We start from the raw sequence: 21,957 nt of genomic DNA, 5'->3' as shown, positions 1-21,957 counted from the left end.
AGTATCATATCAGTATGAGCATAAACTGCCCTGGGTGATACTTGCTCTGTGTGTACTTACTGTCCCCTTATTTCTTCCCCTTAATTTAAAATGCCAACAATTAATGCTATGCTCTTAAGTTTCCCTAAGTCTGCATTTGCACAGTATTTAAAGAGGAGATATAAGTAATTTCTGTAGAACTCCCTGATCAGGAGGAGGCTGCAAGCTCTAGAGCTAATCAGTTCCTCAAAAACTTCGTTTTCCGGTGTTATGCATGAAAGTTGGTGTGAGCTAAGACTTGGAGTTGGATCATTATTTTATGGAGCTGTGAATAGTGAGAAAAGACACAGAACTTTCAGGCAAGAAATCAGTTTATTGAGAGCACTGGGGTTACATGACTCAGTGAATTATCTGAGCAAGCAAACAAACCAAAAAGTATCAATAGTGGCTCTGATCAATAAAAACAAAAACATCTTTTTGCTCTTGTTAAGACCAGAACACCACCCACCACCACTCCCTCCTTAGAATACAGATTGCCTTCTTTGGAATACCTGTAAAGAAAAAAAGGTTGTATCTGCTCAGGTTGACAGAGATGATGGAAGTAGTGCCCCCTTTCACATACGGCTCAGGCTTTCAAGAACTCTCGAAAGTATTAGACACTTAAGTTCATCTCTTCGTGATTTAGGCAGAAAGTGAACTAGTATTTGAGTCTCACATAATTTGATCAAGAGCTCTAGGCAGCTGAGGGCCTTGGGTTGTGCTTCCCTCCATTATTTTGGTTGATGCTTTTGTCCAAAAGACTGAGACAAACTGCAGGAGAAATACTCTTTACCTGGGGGGTCAAGTTAGTCTTTTGAATGGTAGGATTATCTCTACCTCATTCCCCAGCAGGTTCTAGTTCCATCTCTGGTGAAAGTTTAATTATTTTTGCAAAATGAAGCGGTGCTAATGAGAGATGGAAAGCATACAATGCCAATGCTCCCTCCAAACCTTTATGAGAGGTAGGAGAAAGACGTTAAGCTGGTGGGGAGGAACTTAGCAAGCCTCTTACAACCTGAACAAGTGTTCTGAACTCCTCCAGTGACAGGGAGGCATTAATCTTCCTTATAATGCAGTTTGGATCTTACCTGAAAATTGACACTAGAACTTCTGAGAAGTTCTGGGAAATTGTACTTTGAAACACATTTACCATCTACCAGTATAAAACAGCGTCAAACTAAGCCACCCAAAAGGCACAATCAAATCTTCATTAAAAATAAGGCCACCTAATTTTTAGGGCTTTCTCAGAGGTTAGTGTCCTTGCGTAGTTATAGTCTCAATATAGCTGCAAGGAAACCTTTCCCTCCTTGTCTCAGGATGAGTCAGAGTCAAGCTCCTCCTGGGCTGGACCTCACTGCAACCTCTTAGTTTCTTCAGACGGAAGATGACTGTGTATTAAGACAGAGTGATGCATAAGAAAAACAAAATCAAATTGTTACTAGGTAGATGCCCAGAAATGCACCTGAGTGACACATTCTGAGTGTTATTTCCAAGCAAATATTGACTGTTGTTTGTAAAGAGACAGCACAAGACATGAAGCTGTCCTGAGATCATAATCACAGTTTACTGCTGTCTACTTAGAGAGAAGTGGTATGACCCTTTATGTAGAGACCAACCATAATGATAAATGTAGGCCTTGACCTTTGAATTTCTGTTCTTCAAATCAGTTTTTCTTGTATGCATACTTTCAACAGGTTATTAACTTTGGAGTGGACTATTCTCCTAAGGATGCTTCATTACAATTCCACAGAAGTTAATCTACAACAGTAGTTGTTTTGGCTTGCAGAAGGACCTAAAGGATTAGTGTTCTACCATGCTGGACACACACAATTAACTCTGAGAATTTTGTCTTCTCCATTGGTTAGGGTCTCATTTTATCTGAGAGTTAGCTGACCAGGTGTTTTTCAGCACTACATTTCACAGACAGATTTAGTTTCATCTGATTTAGCATAGGAATATTCTTGAATGACAAGGGAAATTAATTTTGACCATCTGACACTATCTAGAAGAAAGGTATGAGAGCTGTATGTGCCAAGCAGCTCAGAAACCTGCGTATAAGATAAAGGTTTTTCACTATTCTACTCTTAAGCACTCAAGCAACTGAATGAGCATAAGCCATAAACTTCAGCCTTAATCATTCAAGCACATAATATAATTTAGTGCTTCAATGTCTACGGTGTCACCTTGGTAGGAGTTATTGAACATGGGGTCTCAACAATTGTCCCATTAATTGTGAACAGCTGATACTGCTTCTCATTATCCTTCTGCAGCACAGTCATAACCAAATAAGGCAGGAGGAGACTTTAATAAGACATGTAACTTGGAGTGAAATATTTTGACACCACAGCCAATTAATATAGGTGCCTATTGCAGAAATGGGGTTTGTTCAGTCCAGGTCCTTCAGATTGTTGCTCCTGAGGATAATTCTCCCTGATCCACAGGAAACTTCAACAAAACAAAAATGGACTGGAGCAGAAAGCCAATCCTTTCTTATGCTACCTATTCAGACAGGGCTTTCCTTCAAACAAGATATCAGAACATGAGGCCAGGGAAAGTATTTCAGTAACTGACTGTCAGAAGTGCACAAGCTAAACTCTGCGCACATCTTTGGTATACAGGAGCTTCTTATCTTGTACCCAGAGAACTCCAAAGAAGTGGACAGTACTGGGAAGATAATTAACATAATGGTAGTATAATCTGTGAAGCAATTTTACATTGCAGTAGAGATGGCACTGTGAGATGCCCTTTTCCCTGAGTCTCACTGGTTCCCATATCAAATTCATTTGGTTTATAAGTATAAAGTAATGATTTCTTCCAGTTTAGCTCAGATCGACTGTCAAGATACTTCTGCTCCGATCTCCTGTATTATATCCACTTATAGAAACTCTATGCCTTACATTATTATCACAGACATTTTTGTGTAACTTTACACACCTTCAGCGTTGCCCAAGTAACCTCATTACACTTCTGTAGATTTACACCTATTCCAACACATCTGTTCTCTAATGGAAACCCAAAAAGATGCAACAAGCATATAATTCAGCCTGCAGAATATATACAACAGTGTTCAGAAAGAACTCAGTGCGAATTTCAGGACAAATTCTGAATTTTGGGGACTGGCAACTAGAAAAAACAGCAACCATCTGTAATGGAAATCACTGAACAGAATTAATATAAATAAGGCAGCTGATGTGCCAACACTTCTACTTATCATATCGAGTATCTCCACTTTGCTCATACTTTGTCTTTCTATCATTTCCCCTGCTGTATGTTTCTCCACCTCTTGTCAATTGCTAGCAGCTACATCATTACAATAATCAGATTATCTTCAGGGCTATTAACTTGTTCCTTTCAGAGGCTGAATGGAGAAATTATTACAAAAAAGAAAAGCTATTCTTCATTCTGGGATAGAGAAGAAAGAATAACAAGACAGATACCTCTAAGGGCCCCAAAGCAGGACTTAGGAAAAAATTCACTCACAACACACCACACAGCCAAAACCAGTATTTTCCTCTTAACAGTGAAGCCTGAATAAGGATCATAAAGACCCAGTTGTCAAGCAAGAAAGTTAGTGATACTGTTTATCAAGGCATTAATTTCTGGTTAGATGCCTATAGTCAACAATTGTCCTTACCGACACTGAAAGTGCAGCACTTGGTGTTGTTCAGCTCCTCTCCCTCTGCTCCCAGACCCTGAGGAAGGTATTCACGTAACTTTGAGAACATTTAGCTCCTTGTTGCCTTGGACTATATAAACCACTTACCCAAGCTAGCAACAACCTCATGAAGTTTCTCTGATGAGCTTAGATACCATGGTGACAGTAGAATTATCTAGGATGGAAGACAGAGAAATTACAGTTATTTTGTTGAGAATCACTGCAGGAAAATGTCTTCGACTTTCTTCTAAGATTGGATGCCGAGCTGACTATCTCAATGTATAAAACACACTCTTTGTAACAAAGCCAGGATTATAGCCAGCTAAGAAGTTTTCAGGAAAATTAGCCAGCATAGTAAGAGAATTCAGGGTTCTTTACTCTGCCAACTTAACCTAATGCAAAACCACATTCTTTTTCTCTGTTCAGATGGGGCCAGGTTAAAGATCCAGTCAATCGGCATTCCAGGCCTGCTGTGAAATGTTATACCCATTTTTACAGACCAGTAAGCCAAGATACACAGTTAGTGTCAGTCGAATTAAGAGTTCAAGGAAGTTTTATGGTCTAATCAGTGGCCAGAAATTATTTTGACTTTTTGAGCAAAGAGGCATATTTCACAATGTAAAGACCAGTCTATTTCTGTGGATGCACTTCTACAAGGCATCTTTTTTAGCTGCACTGTTAAAAAAGCCTTTGAATTTTCATTTTAATCCATTATGCAGGATGTGATCACAATGGCACTCAAGATTAAAAGTAGGAAATTAAGCATGGCCTCTCTTAGGCATTTGAATAATACTTCCCCCCCCCTCCCAATAATTATTCTTCCTGATCATAATAAAGTATAAAGAAAATAAATTATATCATCACCATCGTTATCTTTGTATCTTGATGTGTGATTTGGCTATGAACCATAGTGACTAAATTTAGTATTGTTACAATTAAGAATGTTACACCTCTAGTACATCACAAACTACCTAGAAGTTCCAGTCAAAGAGCAGGTTCCCATTGTGCAGCTCATTTTAATTATTACTAGTAGTTATTTCCACATACAGAAAATAACATCTCTTACATGAAGGTCTCTCACTGCACAAGCAGAATTCGCTACCCCAAAGGCAATCTGGGACCTCCTTTCCATGGAATCCAGAGGAATTACTATCCATCCCAGGTACTTAGTGTCAGACTACCTTTGATACTTCACAGATTTCTGTCTAGTAATTAAGGATGAAAGAAGCTGGTGTCCCTCACTGAACCCAGATGTATTGGAGAACTTGCTGAAAGCTATTGTTAGGGAGACGAACAAGGTATTCTTTCCCTACAGTGACTTGGCAAAAATAGTCTACCAAACCAGACAGTGATCCTAGGTAAACAATAAGATCCTAAATTAAAGGACAGCAAATAAATTGAGAATAAGCAAAGAATTACTATTCATGGACTTGCCTACTCATCGAAGTGTGGATGGATGCAGTTATGCCAATATAAGTATGTGCAGAATGTATGGTATGGCGTATCTAGATACCTCTCTTACTTCATCCATACTAGGAGCTGTACTGTCACAACTATTTTGCATTACAATATCACATTGCTGACAGAGAAAGAGTATAATAAATGCTGTGCAGCTGGAGCTAAATAGGGTGGGTTTCTGCTGAAGTTCAGCTGCCCAATGACCTACCCCATGCCATCCACTCTTTTCAGTGTTCTTCTCTTCATGTTGCTATGTGACTGTTGGCCAATTGGCAAGGAGAGGAAAGAATTATCTGGAAATTTTAAATATTAAATCTGCAGTTGTTAGAAAGGATTTTTTCCTCCAACAGAGATTAAAAAAAGTGTGTGCAATCTGGCTGCATCTGAATGCCAAAAGAAATATGACAGCTCTTAATGCCTGGGCAAGGCTTTTTAAAAAAATAGATGTATTTATTTACTTCTCTGTCTTTTTTTTTTTTTTTTTAAAGTCTTATTTCTTAAGGAAACAAGGCTTAGGAAATCACACTCTGTCTGCCAAACTTTTCCAGTAACTTTTGAACCTGTTGCAATTCCTGAACCAATTCCAACTTAATCTGATCAAGGGCTAAAGGGCTCAAACACTTATATTCTCACAAACTTTGTGAAACTCAGGAAGTGTATAAAGGAAAAAGATCAAAATTAGCATCTGTATGGTTGGAAAGGCTGAAGCAAAACCTCAAGCTATCCATTACGTTTGCTGTGGCCAGGCAATGAGCCCGTGTCTCCAAATTTATGCCTTTCATAGTCACAGGTCTTGGGGTAGTGTGTAGGAGCAGAGCTATGGCTTCATAGTGATGGATACATGGGAGAAGATACAGGAATGCTGTACTCAGGTACCAAGGCTGCTTTAGTTCTGCTGCTTGTGGAATAACTTCACTCATTTTCTACTGTCACCTTTTCCTTTCCTAGAACAAAATAAGTGATTCACTGTCTATCATTTTCATTGCAATAGGTCTGTTCTCGTTCATGGCTAAGACCGGAAAAGGGAAATCTTAGGGGAATACAGACCCTTCAACTAAATGAGCAAGTTAGGCCAAATTAATGAGAATGGGTTCATCTATTGAACTCTGAGAGGAGCTGTTCTTAACAGAACAGACTCTGCCCCCCTTTTTAAATTTCCTTTTCTCTCTTCTAACAAATCCTTGTGAAACTTTCTCTGGTTTCTGTATTTTTTTCTTACAGCTGCCTTGCCAATTCACTCTCACCTCAAGACCACTGGTCTCTTTATATTGCCCCCTCTGCCATCCCACTGCAGGGAAGATCTAGAGAAGCAGGGATAGCTGTTTTGCCAGTTTCCCATGGGTCTAGTTCATTGGACATGGTTTGGCAATGGTGAAATATTTTTTCAATAAAGTTCAAGAGGGGGAAATATTGGCACTAAAAATGAATACATACTTTTGGTGGAGTCTTGTTATCTTAAAGGTAATACAGGAGGGAATTTCTGGAGGAGACTTGATTACTGCTGGGACAGAGGGTGGTAAACTGACTTCAAATATAGGATACTTCTGAGATACTGTCTTGGTTTCAGCTGGGATAGAGTTAATGCTCTTCTTAGTAGCTGGTGCAGTGCTGTGTTTTGGATTTGGTGTGAGAGCAATGTTGATAGCACACTGATGTTTTTGGCTGTTGCTGGGTGATGTTTATACCAAGTCAAGGACTTTTTGGTTTCTTGGGTCCTGCCAATGAGAGGGCTGGAGGGATGCGGGAAGTTGGGAGGGGACACGGCTGGGGCAGCTGGCCCAAACTAGCCAAGGGGATAGTCCATACGATATGATGTCATGCTGAGTATGTATAAGCTGGGGGAGGAGGAAGGAGGGAATGTTTGGCATTGTGGTATTTGTCTTCTTCCCATGTGACTGTTGTGTGTGCTGGTGCCCTGCTTTCCTGGGGATGCCTGAACACCTTCCCATCGGAAGTGGTGAACGAATTCCTTGTTCTGCTGCTTTGCTTGCATGCGCAGTTTTGGCTTTACTTATTAAACTGCCTTTATCTCAACTCACAAGTTTTCTCACTTTTACTCTTCTGATCCTCTCCCCCATCCCACTGTGGGGGGAGCGAGTGAGCGGCTGCATGGGGCTCAGTTGCTGGCTGGGGTTAAATCACAACAAATACATACATGTACAAACGTCCTTTTTGCTTTCCTTTCTTCATCCCTGGTACTTTTTTCTTGCACATACTTTGAGTTTAAATGCAGCTTTCTTCACAGGATAACCCCTGTCAAGGCTGCTTTTTTTTCAATACAAGATTGTAAAACCTACTTGACAAATTGAAGCCCAAGAAACATGAGTTTCATATGCTACACATCTGCTAACACAGTTGAACAAAAAGCTACTTTACTGGTTTTAAGTGAATAGTGCTGTTTTAATTATTTGCATTTCAAATAAGCATCATCCATCATTCAAACATTTACAAATTACTTGTTTCAAATTTTTTTTCGAAGACTTCAATCTGAAACCATAGAAACCGAAACTATTCTGGTTTTGAAAAAAAGAACAGTAGCACTTTTTTTTTTTCTTTTCACTGAAAAAAATTTGAAAACGTTTTAGTAAATTTACCTCTCGGTGCAGCCTCTGACTTCAGGCCTTTTTGCCTTATTCAATGCGTACGGCTTACAGGGCAGGGCTGGAAAGGCAGGACTGCCCTCAGCTCGGTGTGGAAAAGGCAGGGGAAAACCGAACGGAACGGCACGGGAGCGATGCGCTATTTACAACGGCGGCGCGAACGCGGGGACGCAGAATCCCGGAGCTCCCTCTTGTCCGTAGCCCACTCGGAAAGGTTTCAAGGCGAACGCGACGCCGACTGACGCGATGAACTCCCCGTCTGCCCCTGGGACCAGCAACAGCCGGCCCCGGCCCCGCTGCGACTACAGCTCCCGTCAGCCCGCGCCCCGGCCGGCCCCCGGGCCTGCCCCACCACCCCTGCCGCTGCCGGAGCTGCCGGCGCGAAAGCGGCCGTTCGTTAACTTTCGCCATCGGGGCTGCCCCGAAGCCGGAATAGGGGAGAGCCGCGGGACCGCCTCCCCGTCCTCTGCGGCGGGAGGGCCGGCGGGTCGCTGCCCCGCTCCTCGGGAGGCGCCGCCGCGGAAGCCCGGGGGGCCTTCATCGGGCGGCGGCGCCGCGATCGCGCCTCCCTCTCCCCAAGATGGCGGCGCCGTTGGCGGTAAATTCGGGTAAGAGGAACCAGAACGTGGGGCTGCGGCTCCTCTTTGCCGCGGCGGTGCCGCTCGTCGTCCTCCCCGCCGCCCGCCCGCCCGCGGGGCGCCGGCCCCGCGCGCCTCCTCGAAGCCCTGGGGGCGGCGGCCCGGAGAGGTCCGGGCATGAGGAGGCGGCGCGGCCCGAGCGGGCGGCGGGGCCGCGGTGGCGCTGGCAGGCGGCGGGGCGAGCGGCCGCAGTGCGGGTCTCCTGCCGTGCGGCCGTGCCCGGGGCTCGGGCCGCGCAGGGGTGCCCCGGTGATGGAGCTCGACGGCCAGAGCTGCCGCCCTGCCCGGCTGGCCCGGGCGAGCGGTGCACGCGGCTGGCGGCAGGAGTCAGCGAAGGCCGCCTTGGTGCTGGAGGGCTGCGGTAGCTCAGTGAATAAGTGATTAAGAATCAGTTGTGTATTGCACTAATCTCTTAATACGATGTGCAATAAAAAGCAAAAAGGAAACGTGTCCTGGATTTTGTTCTGTGCTACACGAGGAGACTGGAAATGTTGGGTTGCATTCTCTTGTGTTGAGTGTTGCTAAAGATGAGGAGCATCATGATCATCCGTGGTCTTTTTAGAGTGTGTCACAAGGAGCACGTTCGAGTTACTAAGGTAGCACTTACCCAGTATAACAGGAATAAATGTAATATAAGAAGTGACTAGGTAATTGGCGAATAATTTAGGAGGTTGTCTAGTCCAACACTTCTTTTCCTCCCCTTTAAAACAAGGCCACCTCGGTCAGGTGGCTCAGGGGCTTATCTAAACTATTTTTGAATACTTGTAAGGATGAAGCTCTTCCCAGAGGCCTCTCTGGGCCTCTGTTCCAATGTGTCACCACACGCACAGTAACTTACTTTTTCCCCGATGGCTAATTGGAAGTTTTGGTATTGCAGCTTGTGTCATTGCTGCTGAGCTTCTCCTGGGGTGCCTCTCTCTCTCTTGTTTTCTGTGTATAGTGGCATTCGGTAGTTGAAGACAATAAAGCTGCCGTCCCTCTTTAGCCTTCTTAAGATTGAACAAGGTCAATTATTTCAGCCTGACCCCTGTTTCAGTGTTACGCTCTGGGAAGCCCAAAACTAGGCACAGGACCCAGAGGTGCCTAAAAAATCACTTCCCTGCACCTGCTGGCTGCAACTTTTGTTTAATACAACCTGGTGCATAGAGGTTGTCTTTGATATGAGGATGTGCTGCTGACTAGCATTCCGTTACTTGTCTACCAGGACACTTGGGTGTGTTTCTGTAAAGCTGCTTTCTGGCCACTTGGTCCCCTGCTTGTACCATTGTGTGGTGGTGTTCTGTCTTTGGTGTAAGACGTTGCATTTGCTGTTGTTGAACTTCCTTAGGTTAATACAGGGAGAATGGAGACCCTCTGAAAAGCAGTTGTGGCTGGAATATGGGTATGGCCAAAAGGTCTGTAACTAAGGTGTTGTAGGTCTTAGTGACGGGTTAATAAAATTAAAAGCTCCATTTCTGTGTTAAGCAAGGAGCGAATTTCACAGAGAAGATATTTTGATCTAACCGAATCAATTACATCCTTGCTCCCTCACAGAAAAGTACTAGTTGAAGCGAAGACCTTTCACGTGAAATGTGACTTTGTTAAAGTGAAAATTGGACTAGTTCAAATGAGACTACATTTTATTGTATAAATTATATGGCAAGAGATTCTATAACATAATAAAAAAAAAGGGGGAAGAAGGAGCTTTATACATGAAAGATGAGATAAAAATTAAAGCCAATGTGGCACTAGAGCTAATGGAGATTTTGCCTTAGGTTATATTATTTGTGGGGATAGACATAGTGTGATTAAGTCTATAACTTGGTAAAAAGTTCAGGCATAAGTTTCAGCTGCTACTGTTGCCAAAAGGAGCAATCCAAACTGTCCTTCCTGGCTGTCCCTGATGGGATGGGCAGCATTTCTAAAACTGTAATAATAATGGAAACAGCTTTAAGTGAGAAAAATTCAGCATGGTTGCTGAAGTCCAGCCTTTTTTCCATCCCGGCTGCTTATTCCTTTCTCTGCAATACCTTATCTTTCTACTAGCATAGTTTGTGCCATCACAGAGCAAACTGGGTTGTAGATGTGATCCTGCTGAAAATAAACTCTTTAACTCTTTTTTTACATTAGTTTTAAGTTAGAAAAGTTAGATCTTTAATTTGTTTTAATGCCGTACAGTACATGTATTTGGGCTGGTGCAAAGCAATTACATCGTAGGGACAAGAGCAAAAAAATTGGCCAGGGAAATAATTGAACAGCTTTTGGCAGGCGCTGTGGGTTGCTGCTGGTGTTTGTTGGACTCTGTAATTTAATAAGAGTGAAAAAAGCGTTGAGTGGAAGTAAATCTCTGAACTCTGAAGTTATATGGGAGAGCCAGTTACAGTCTGGAGTGTGAAATTATTTATCCAATAGTAGCTATTTTTAGTGAATTTGTTTAGACAGGGGTGACATTGAATGGTTAAAACACTCTGATGCTTAAAAAGGAGAGAGGCCTTGTCCTTTTTTACAGGCTGTCCTCTCAGCTTTACTGGCTGCTAATTGCATCATAAATGATGATAGTTTTTGGGGTGAGAGGGTTTGTTCTGTTCTTATTGTTTTGTGTGGTTTCTTCCTTTGCAACAGAATAAAACTGGCAGTTTTACTTGGTTTACTGCTTCCAAGACACCTTATGTAGTGGTAAAACTGACTGAAACCCGTGGTCTCACTCTGAGACCTGCTCTTGTCTCCATGCGCACCCACTACACTTCAACTTGGCTTATGCTGCATTATTATTCAGGGTGTCCGTATACCATTTTGCATTACTTTGAGGAGGCGTCTTGATTGTGTGAAGAAAGGGGCATCTTCACATCAGAGTAGCTATCTCTTGCTTGCTGTCTTAAAGTAAGCAGCCTGGTCAAGACAAGTGCAGTTATATTTGACTTTGATGCACCTAGTCAGGTTTAGTTACAGCTGGTCAGAACAAGGTACATGAAGATAAAATGTGACCTCGGTACTTGATTTCATACCACAGTGTTAACTTGTACATTAAAAAGAAGGTGGGGGATAGTTAAACCAGTTTTAGGTGAAATGCTAGTATTTTTTGTATATAGGCTACTCTGCAAGGCACAGTTCTATTTTGTAATTTCTCCAGAAACAAAGCCAGTTTCAGAGGTCTCTGCCATTCACTACCCACTTGTTCTTGCCCTCTGTGCTTCAGGCATTTCTCTTTCAGTTGTTTTTATGATTAGCGGGACAACTTTGTAACCTGTGTTGATGAAATACTCTCATTTTTAAAAACAAGATTGGAAGAACTCTGCAAAATGTTGCTTCCTTTTTCTTTTTTTTTCTTATTTAATCTGGAATATTTGACTATAATGACTTACAGTGCAGTCTTTTTCTTTTTTTTTTTTTTTTTTCTTATTTAATCTGGAACATTTGACTATAATGATTTACAGTGCAGTCCATCAGAGTTAATGGAGCAGGCAGGTATATGGTGTGAACAAGTGACTCTGAATGAAGGAGGGCAACAATCTCTTTGAAGTACCTTTTCCACAAGGAAAATTATAGCATGCAGAAACCACTGCTAGCTTATCGTATCTTTGGGTCAGGGACCACCATCTCAGTAGATGCTCAGGAACATGTAATACTACCTGCAGTCAGGCAGTGTCAGTTATGTAGTAGCTTGCAGGCAAACAATACAATTGGTAATAAATTTACCTGGTATGTTTAGAAGTGACTTGTGGTGGGTAGAATCTGAAACTTTCACAAATACAGATGATACCTAGCAGTGGAAATATTTTGGTACTTCTGTTTAATGTGGGTCTTAAAATGAGTTTGTTTTTTTTTAAATAGGATGTTAATACCAGGTGGTAAGAATAATTTTCCATCTGTAAGGTTTTCAGTTTAGATAGAGATTCTGGCTGAAGTCTGAACATTAGTTTGGTATACTGTTTTCATGAGACCTGATGATAAGGAATCTTCTAGTGCAACCTTCATGCTACAGACTTTGGGTTCTGCATGATACAACTTCTAGTGAGGAAGAGATCGTTCAGCTGTAGTACTAAATTCAGATTTGAAATATGCAAAGGAAACTTTTTTCAGTGTTGAGGGAGAGAGTGTATTTCTAGAGTCGAGTCAGATTTCTCTTAAATAATATATTTGTGCTTGTTAGCTTCCACAGATAATCTGGTGTCTTCTAAACATAGGTAATTTTATATGTTGATCTATTTCTAGTAAAGGAAATTTATAACTTTATGAAGCTCTTGGACAGAATGTTAGCAGCAAATATGTTTTAGGGATCAAAAGTACTTGTATTTATTTCTAAAATGAAAATGAGAAAGATGCATAAATGTGAGATAAAAATCATAAGCCTAAGGATACTTTGTTTCTTATGTAATATTGCCTTTAATCTTACGTTTTTGGTTTCTGATTTATTCTACACAGACTGATTTGTTGATGGGACAAATTCTGATAGCACTGCTGTTCATTTTCAGTCCCTCATATATTAGGTATTGCTTTGTTTTAGATTTTTTTATCAAAAACAGAAAGCAGGAAGTCTGCCTTGCTGAGTTGCATTCAGATGCAAGGTCTGCTTTTCAGATCTTAGCTACCATTTAATCTTGCCAAAGTGGGTGGAAATCCTTAGGCATATACGTTTGAAAGATTACAGAGCTTGTATCAAATATCTCCCCAGAAGTTAGCTGCATATATCATCTTAGGGAGCTTTTCTAGCTCCCTAAATGCAATTAAGTTTTATATCAGACCATTGTTGTTATATTTTTGTGCCTTAAGAAAGGAAAGTATGCATTGCTTGATGGGTGTAACAGTCTACACTGTCAAACTGAGACTAACAGTAAGTTAAAAATTAAGTCTGCTTATTGAAAATAGTGTATAAATAATTTATTTTCTTTCTTTCTCGATTTCAAATACACTGTTTTATTTCTTCTTTTAGCTGCCAGCCTGTGGGGTCCATATAAGGACATATGGCAGACTGTAATGAATGCCATTTGGAAAAGGCAGCCTGAAGCTATTCATCGCCTCGACCAGGTTTTAAAGAAACACAAATCCGACTTCATTTCTCTCTTCAGAAATCCGGTACTGGACTAATGCTGTCTTGTAGAATGAATTGGAGAGTTGATGATGTGCTTTGTCTAGTATTGTTGTATTACATATCATTTAGACCCTGACCATTCTTTTCATTCTGTTTTTACAGTACGTAACACAAATGTGTTACAGCAATCTTATTCTGCTGTAAGAATACAAATAGCTTGAATAGTACATATTATTTTGTGTCTTGTACAAGATAATGTTATAACTTTTTTTTCCTCGCTTTGTTTGAATACTATTTTGAGGGGAATAATAGAAGTATCTGGTGATCCATCAGTCAAGTATTAGCTTTTTCACTACTCCTGTGTGTCTGAAATAAAGCTATTTTGTCTGGTTTTGGTCCATGCTTATGCTTTAGTCATGTTAATGAATGTACAGAACAGGTGAACACATGAATTTACGAAATATAGAATGTGTCTTGTTAGGAATGTGAGATGATGTGGAGAAACTCCCTGTTTCTTGGCTGATGGATCACAAAGTAGCAACTAGAAAAATGTTCTCTTTCAGTGGTTTTACTTATGCAATAGTATATAGCTTTTTAAACTGATAGTCAGAAAATGTGAGAGTCAGCTATGGAGTTTCATCAGTATATTTTAGTGTCTAAGTTTAATAGAAAAAAGCATGATGTAGAAAGCAGTGCCTTGGAGTAATGCAGCAGTTCTGATCAACAACCTAGATGTCTTTCATTAAGCTGATACAAATTCCTGTTAAGAATTGTATCGAAATTTACTTTCACTCTTCATTATTCTGAGTAAATGAGATATTTAAGATTATTTTGGTATGTCCCCACAAAAAGACCTTTGCTGTGCAAATGTGAAGCAGTTTTAGGATGCCTTTACTATCTCTGTGTTTAAAAACACTGCCTTTGTTTTTATGATGACAACCTAACCTGCCAGAACTGTATTTGTGTGGAACGATTAATGTGTAAAGCTTTATTCATTATTTGATCTTGCCATTTTGAGTAACTTCCAATGCTTGTTTCTCTTGCAGCCAAAGAATGTTCAGCAGCATGAGAAAATTCAGAAAGCAAGTACAGAAGGGGTTGCTATCCAGGGTCAGCAGGGAACTAGGCTTTTGCCAGAGCAACTCATCAGAGAAGCTTTTATCCTCAGTGACCTCTTTGATATTGGAGAGTTGGCAGCTGTTGAGCTCCTTCTAGCTGGTGAGAAGGGAAAATATTTAAGAGCTGGAGAAATACAACTTAAATAGGGCCTTCTTATTTGAGCATATGCTTAACACAAATGCCTGATTCAATCAAGGCCTTAGCTTCCTAACGTGAAATGTTTTTAAAAAGAAATCTGCTGTTACTGTAATGTGATATGATAACAGTGTTCTGAACCTTAATGTTCACATTTTATGCAGCTGTTGCAAAAAGGGGGAATCATCTGAGGTTTTTTTATGATTTACTTCATCACTGAATGTAAAAATAGTTTAAAAATAATTGATTGAGAATTTTGCCATAAAGCAGCATAATAGTTACTGGTTCTTCAAATTATGTATTAGTTTTACATTGATATATGACTTTGTTTGGTTCGTAATGTAATAACTGATTAGTAAGGGAAGTAATCTGGAAAGTAACACATGCTTTGCATATAAAAACTGATTTCAGAGTTATTAAAATATAATTGTTAGTTATCATTACTAGCTACTGTTGATCATTAACTTTTAAAAAATTCATTAAAGAAGTAGCTTGTGAATTTGTCACCTTTGGAAAGCAGTCTTCAAATCAACCTCACTTTCTATTTTGAACTTGAATTTTCAGTGTAAATTCAGACAGATAATTTCATCTTGAATAAACAAAACTTATTTTGCTGATAATCATCTTGAGTTGATTATTAAGACGGCTAGGTATCAGTGGCAAATACCATTTGGACTAGGATATTTCTGAACTTGCACTTCTGTTTCTTTTTAAATTTTCGGATGTTTTAATAGTTGAGTATCAATTTTAATAATAGTACCCAAAATATCTGTGATTTCTTTTAAGTGCCTGAAACAAATTAGTGATAGTTTTTCTATCTATCAAATTTTTCTATCAGAAACTGTGGTTGCTTTGAATAGTACACTTGCATTTCCAATAGAAATAAAAAGATAAGAGAGCTGTTACCAAGGTGTGTACGTTAAACTTCCTGTGACTATTTTGTGCATTTTCATTCAATAGGAGAACACCAGCAACCTCATTTTCCTGGCCTTACAAGAGGTCTAGTGGCTGTTCTGTTGTACTGGGATGGGAAAAGATGCATTGCCAATTCATTGAGAACCCTCATCCAGTCACGCCAAGGCAAGACATGGACATTGGAACTCAGGTCTGTATTGTGGTGATGAACTCATCAAAGCTTTCTGCTTTGAGTGCTTTTAGGACTAGTTAGACTCAAGGGAATGTGAATATTCTCAAGTTCGTTTGTTTCTCATAACCTGATGCAGCTACTTTCATGTTTGTTTTTTAGGCACAACATTCCTTTTTCCTTAGGCATATTTTTATTGGATTATAAGGATATCCATTTTACTTGCAGTTCTTTCATGCTTCTTCACCTTTTGGCAGTGTTTTACTTCAGACACCCTCCCTGTCAAAGTTGCTTTAACTAGTGATGGTCACTAAGTATTACAGAGACTGAGTTTCTGCCCTTGCTGTGTTCTGACTTCCCATGCCTGCAAAACAAGAGAATCGTGCTCCTACCTTTACTCAAAAAGGATGCCCTATCTACTGATGAATGTAGTATTTCAGACTTCAAAGTATAAAACAGTATGCAGTGTTTACTTCCAATGCACAGTGATTGCTCAACTAAAGAAAGATTAAAATATATATTCTGGTGTAAATATACATTCTGAAACATAAAATAAATGATTACTTTAGAACTAGCTCTACCACTTCAGTAGGGTGTATGTAATTGGACAGTTACATTTACTAGTAAGAAAGAGGATGTGAGCTTGTGACTTATGTACATCTTATGTATAATACTTTTTCCTTTTGATAGAATTCTTAACTATCTGATGCATGTTGTATTCTCATATTCCGTGTTCTTGAACCCAGTTACCTGAACTTTGTATCCATTCAGCATAATGTTTTGAGATGGCACTGCAAACTGATGAGCAATGCACATTTAGTTATGTCATGTATATAATGTAGTTGTACATTTTCTGTCAGCAAATACATTTGATGGGTTTCATTATTTTAGACTTCCTCTGTGACTGCAAATAGTATGATTAATTGTTAAATTTATGTTCTTTCTGTTATAGTCAAGAGTTAATGACCATGACAACACGCTTTACAGATGATCTAATGGAGCAGGGTTTGACTCAGAAGATTCTCACTCTTGTGTCTCACATTGATTTGAACAATGAATTTGATAAACTCCAGAGAGAGCGAGGACTGGGTAGTGAGAAACATCGCAAAGAGGTAAATATTCATGGGGTACGAATGTTCTTTTGAATTACTGCACAGATTAGAATACAGTTAGCCTGCCAAAAGATATGGAGGTTTTTGGTTTTTTATATTACTAGTTTCTGTACTCTACCTTTGCAAGCTCTGTTACTGTCTGAGGAATCATACTAATTACTCCACAGCTTATGCTATACCAGTGTGGAATCCAGGTTACTTCCTGCATTTCTGTTTTGATCTTGCTTCCTGATGCTAGGGCATACCTTATTTTTAGTGAAGAAGTGTAATCAAGGACAGTAAAAAAGTAAACCTAATATTTGTACTATGTAAAAATTTCTTTTTTTTTTTAAATTTTATTCTTAACACTATGTTAGATCCTCTGCTCTCAACGCTACCATTATCAGCACCATTGGAATAAAAATTCACAAATTATTAAACCAGATTGAAACCAAGTCTAGTCAGACAAATAATGCTCTTTAATAATCCAATTGTGTTAATACAAACAGAAGTGTTTCTAATAGTGAAGTGAAAACTGCTTGAAAATGAGTTCTCTTTTTTGTAATCCTCGAACTTGATTGAGATTGTGACTAACTGCAGAGTATGTTCCTAGTAGGGAGATTTTAAAGCATTGTTTTAATTTCTGAACTTCTTTCTAATGGGTGATATATCTGAAAATTATTCTATGTTATAATCAGTTAATTTGTTTTCCACCAAATAAAGAAGTCATTTTATACTTTTGCTATTAATCTAGAAACTATTCAAAGAATATCCCTATGATTTACCTAAAATTGCTTTAATGTACCTTATTTTTACCTTAAAATTAATTTAATGCTTAATGTTAGAAGTTCTTTTTCTTCCTTTTAGGTGGACTGCCATATTTCCCTCTGTATTTATTAGAACTGTTATTCTGCTGAAGTCTTTGAGCAAATCTCTTGCTATATTAAATGTTGAAAAGGTTTTCTGTTTGTCACTGTGCGGGTGATTTTACTGGAGCTAGAATGCTTATAGCTCTTTATTTTTTATTTAACCTGGTTCAATGGATACAAGGCAAGAACATTATTAGAAGCTCATAATTTAGCTAAATAAAATACAATTTTGCAAAGACCAGTATGAAAGTCCATTAGTGGCTTTTTATTTTTAAAGGTTTTTTTTTTTAACTTTTACTGTTTTGGTAAGACTTAAAGCAGTTAAAACTCAGCTTGGGGGGAGGAGTGGAGTTAACAAATTAAATAAGTATTTGTCCTTGTTTGAAAACTGGTAATTTTTGGTGTAACATTATAAAGGAGATAATCTTTGTTTTCAAGAGCCATTGTACTTAATTGTATCGTAGCATGCAATATTTTGCTAAATAAAAAGAAAAAAAAAATTAGTGTGAAAATCCTTGGTAGCCTTTATGTCAGGCATGATATTTGTTCCATATCATAGGGGATGATAGTTTCATTTATGTTTATATTCTTGATATCCATATTTTGTCTGGAGGAAGAAAGTTACAATTTTAGATGTCTTTTCATATTTCTCAAGGTCTTAAAAGTTAGCTGTTTGTATAGTCAGTTGAGGGCATCTCTTTTGGAGCAAGAGGGAGACTATATGACCTTATCTGAATATAGCAACCACTACAGCTGTGTCTTAGGGATAGGAAATGGTGACTTTTGTGAGATACATTTACAGCTACAAAAGTTCTGTGTAGATTCGTGTCTCCTGCTTTGACAGAGATGCTGGTTTGCATGTAGACTTATTCTAGGATATCTACTCACACCTCAAATGAAATACATGGAAATATGAATGCGTTTAAAAAGCAGAAGTGTGCCTTTTGTTGTGTAGCAATTAAAAAAACCCAACTTTTTCTGTAGCTGCTGTCTTTAGAGTAATTTTAAACTTAACTTAGCCATCCTGATTGACTGAGAAGAGCAAATTGAACGTTACCAGAATATTTATATTCAGTGGGTTTTGTTTGTTTTTTTTCTTTTAAAGGTTTCTGACCTCATTAAAGAATGCCGACAGTCCTTGGCTGAAAGTCTGTTTGTCTGGACCTGCCAGTCACCACTGAGTAAGGATGACACTCTGATCCTCATAAGTTACCTGGAGAAAGTAACAGTGGAAGCTGATGGCTCGTTGGATGCCGTGAACTTGTCTCTTCTCATGGCTCTCCTTTACTGCTTTGATGTCAGCTTTCTGGAACAAGGCACAGAGGATCGTGAAGGTAATGCTGGCAGTTTTCCCAGAGGTTATGCTGTGCAGATGGATAAATGGTTAATTAATTTTGTTATTGTTGAGTAACGAATTGGTAGGATTTGGCATGGTTTTTTTTCACATTCATTTACTGAGTATTGGTGTTGTGTTTGTTTTTGTTGTTCTTCAAGATTTGATGCACCGGCTCCCTCTGCTAACAGAAAGACAGTATATAGCAACAATACACACTCGTCTTCAGGAGTCACAGCCTTGGAAATTACCAGGCTTGCAAGCTACTGTTCGATTAGCCTGGGCACTGGCATTACGAGGAATATCCCAATTATCTGATGTGACAGGTAAATGAAAAACTGAAGTGCAGTTGCTACACATCAGTATTCAGAGTTTGCAAGTGGTGTAAGTCAAGGTATCTGTTACCTTTTTGAAGTGTTAGTATTTACCTTTATGATAAAATTACCATTGATGCTCTTGTAAAGCTTTCTCAGTATGTGAGTTTGGTTGTCGAGAATGAATTGCTTTGAAGTGTACACATTTTTAGGTTTAGAAATAGTTAGTTATTAGAAAGTAATATTTCATAGTGTCTCTTTGAAATGAAAGAGATTTTAATGTACTGAAAAGTGTGAAAGATTGCATTTTAGCAGCTTTAGTATCTTTTGAACACTTAAATTAAGAACAGATTTATGCTTATAACTTTTTACATCTGTCAGTGTTAAACCTCAGTATCCTGAGAGGACAAATCTATTTTTAATTTTATTTTGTGTGTCTCTGTACTTCATAAGCTTTCCAGGCTCCCTAATAGGTCAAAATTGAGTCTACTCCAGAACAGATAGTAAAGAAAATGTAAACATTATAAATTATGTTTAATTAAGGTTAGTTTGTGATTCTTGGCTCACAGCCTTAGATTTGATTGGGTAAATGGGTTATGCACTTTAACACTTAATAAAGAAGAAAGTTGAGATCATCACCCAACATTAACTAGTCTTTTTCAGCCTGGTGCTTTCCTGTAGGGTACAAAAAATAATAGTTGATAGAAGCATGTTGATTTGCACGTCAGCCGGGTATTCTGAAATGTGTTTTGTTTGGTAACAAATAATTGTAATTTATTTTTTCCCCCTCTTTTGATTTTTGTTGCCCAGCTCTTGCAGAATTCACTGAGGCAGATGAAGCAATGGCAGAGCTAGCAGTTGCTGATAATGTCTTCCTGTTCCTGACTGAATCTGTTGTGGGGTCTGAAAATTTCTACCAGGAGGAATTTTACATTCGCAAAATTCATAACCTTGTCACAGACTTCCTTGCACTCATGCCAATGAAAGTAAGTTGTTGTGTGAACAGCAGTGCTTGAGAAATGTGGGCATCTCTTCTATGTTTCTAACATTAGGACAGGTAGCATAGAGATTCAGCTACGACCCTCAGCTTCAGGTGCTGCAGCTGCAAAAACTTCTGACTTTATGGAATCTATAGGATTTGGTGTTTGTTTTCCACATTGAAGTAGAATGTGATTTTTAAAACACTTCAGTGTGGTGAGATTTGCAAGATCTGCAGAGCAAGCTTTTGTGGTGGTAGTGGTTTTGTTTTGTTTTACATGGTTAAAATTTAAATGAATGCTGAAATTGATGGCAATGTATGTGGATATTGATTGTATTTTTTTGATACAATAGTGTAACCTAAATTAACTTACGGGTTTTGTCTCACATTTTTAATTTATCCGTTTACTAGTGATCTTTTCCATATTTAAGGAGAGGGTTTCTGCTTTTTCAGTAGTATCAATTGTTGGAAAAATGGGCAGCTGTTTTCACTAGAACAGCAGAAATGCTGCAGAAGGGTTTTTGCAAGCAATTGAATTGCTTTGATTCGAAGCAATTACAATGGTTTCTTTTGTGCAAGACCTTGTATCTAGACATGGAAAATTAAACTTCTATGAAAATGCTTTTAACTGATGGAGGCTTTATTTTGTGACCTTCATTGAGCTGTAGTTGGAGTTGCCAAATAATTACGTTTTTCAATGTGCAAAAAGAAGTATTAAAAGATATATTTTATTTATTGTAACCTTGCAGAATGAGAACAATATTGGCAGGAAAAACAATACTTGAGCCTTAAGAACCTTAGAGAGCATATATGAACATGGTGTAGACAGCTTTTAAGTTTAATCCTAATTTATTTATAATCTGCTGGTGTTGCGTGTTGCTTTCTTAAGATGTATTTTTAATCCACAGGTTATCTAATGAACAAGTATAATGTCAGTTCATACAAGTTCACATTGATAACTTTGCAGCTATGTTTCTCTGCAGTGGCAGCCTGTAATACCGCAAGTGCTGCATACACTTACCACATTGTTTAAGGAACTTCCATAAAATATAAGTCACATATTCCTCATATATTCCAAAGATTGCTAAAGGCTACTGTGTCTGTATTACAAAAAAACACCATTGCATGCAGCCTTCGTAAGATGTCCGAAGCCTGTTAACAATCAAGTGCAAAGGGGTCTGGAACTGGGAAGTTTTTTATGAGGCAGCTGGTCATTGAATGCTGTTGCTTTATGAAAGATGAAATGTCTCCCATAATACCAGTTTTTACGAAAAAGATATAAAGTAGATTTTCGAATCAAGGTGGAAGAGCTGGAGACTGACCCAGACTAAAGGTGCTGCCATATTAGATTTTAGAACAGGTATGACCTTGTTTCCTGTTTTCCACAGAACTGCCTGAAAATCCCAAGGCTGTTCGTTGGTTTGTTGATATATCTCTCACCTTTGTTGCATTATGGAATTGGAGGCTTTATCTCTGGGAAGAGTATTTCTTTTCCATTTCAGTTTTTTTGCTTTAGTTCAGATCTGCAGTTGATCATAGCTGATGCCTAAGGATGCAGAGAGATGTATATTTTTTTTTTATTACAAGTAGATGTTGTAATACAGGATAGAAGCAGAAATCTGACCGTTGACTTGTATTCCAATTTGACAGAGGTCA

General features: G+C 38.9%; 1 protein-coding gene and 1 long non-coding RNA gene across 3 annotated transcripts in view; one reads left to right on the top strand and one right to left on the bottom strand.

Moving 5' to 3' along the window:
• Positions 1 to 354: 354 nt before the first annotated feature.
• On the bottom strand, positions 355 to 8,125 carry LOC119148086. 2 transcript variants are annotated; one of them, XR_005104297.1, is made up of 3 exons: positions 7,726 to 8,125; positions 3,653 to 3,848; positions 355 to 530 (listed from the first exon to the last, which is right to left on the bottom strand). It is a non-coding gene; the product is annotated as an uncharacterized LOC119148086 (long non-coding RNA). The 2 variants fall into 2 exon arrangements; XR_005104298.1 differs by having other exon boundaries at positions 3,782 to 3,848.
• A 92-nt stretch (positions 8,126 to 8,217) lies between these two features.
• The window catches only part of NUP205 (nucleoporin 205), a 52,762-nt gene continuing 39,022 nt past the window's right edge, over positions 8,218 to 21,957 (top strand). Inside the window, exons 1-8 of the mRNA XM_037387712.1 lie at positions 8,218 to 8,339; positions 13,279 to 13,421; positions 14,424 to 14,595; positions 15,592 to 15,736; positions 16,668 to 16,827; positions 18,781 to 19,009; positions 19,170 to 19,334; positions 20,133 to 20,308. Of these exons, the coding sequence (XP_037243609.1) occupies positions 8,312 to 8,339; positions 13,279 to 13,421; positions 14,424 to 14,595; positions 15,592 to 15,736; positions 16,668 to 16,827; positions 18,781 to 19,009; positions 19,170 to 19,334; positions 20,133 to 20,308 (1,218 nt within the window). The 5' untranslated portion in view covers positions 8,218 to 8,311. The remainder of the gene's footprint in view (positions 8,340 to 13,278; positions 13,422 to 14,423; positions 14,596 to 15,591; positions 15,737 to 16,667; positions 16,828 to 18,780; positions 19,010 to 19,169; positions 19,335 to 20,132; positions 20,309 to 21,957) is intronic.

This window comes from Falco rusticolus, chromosome 5 (assembly GCF_015220075.1).
Source record: "Falco rusticolus isolate bFalRus1 chromosome 5, bFalRus1.pri, whole genome shotgun sequence".
NCBI lineage: Eukaryota > Metazoa > Chordata > Aves > Falconiformes > Falconidae > Falco > Falco rusticolus.
The sequence above is the reverse complement of the archived record's forward strand: the minus strand, read 5'-3'. Positions and strand labels throughout refer to the sequence as shown.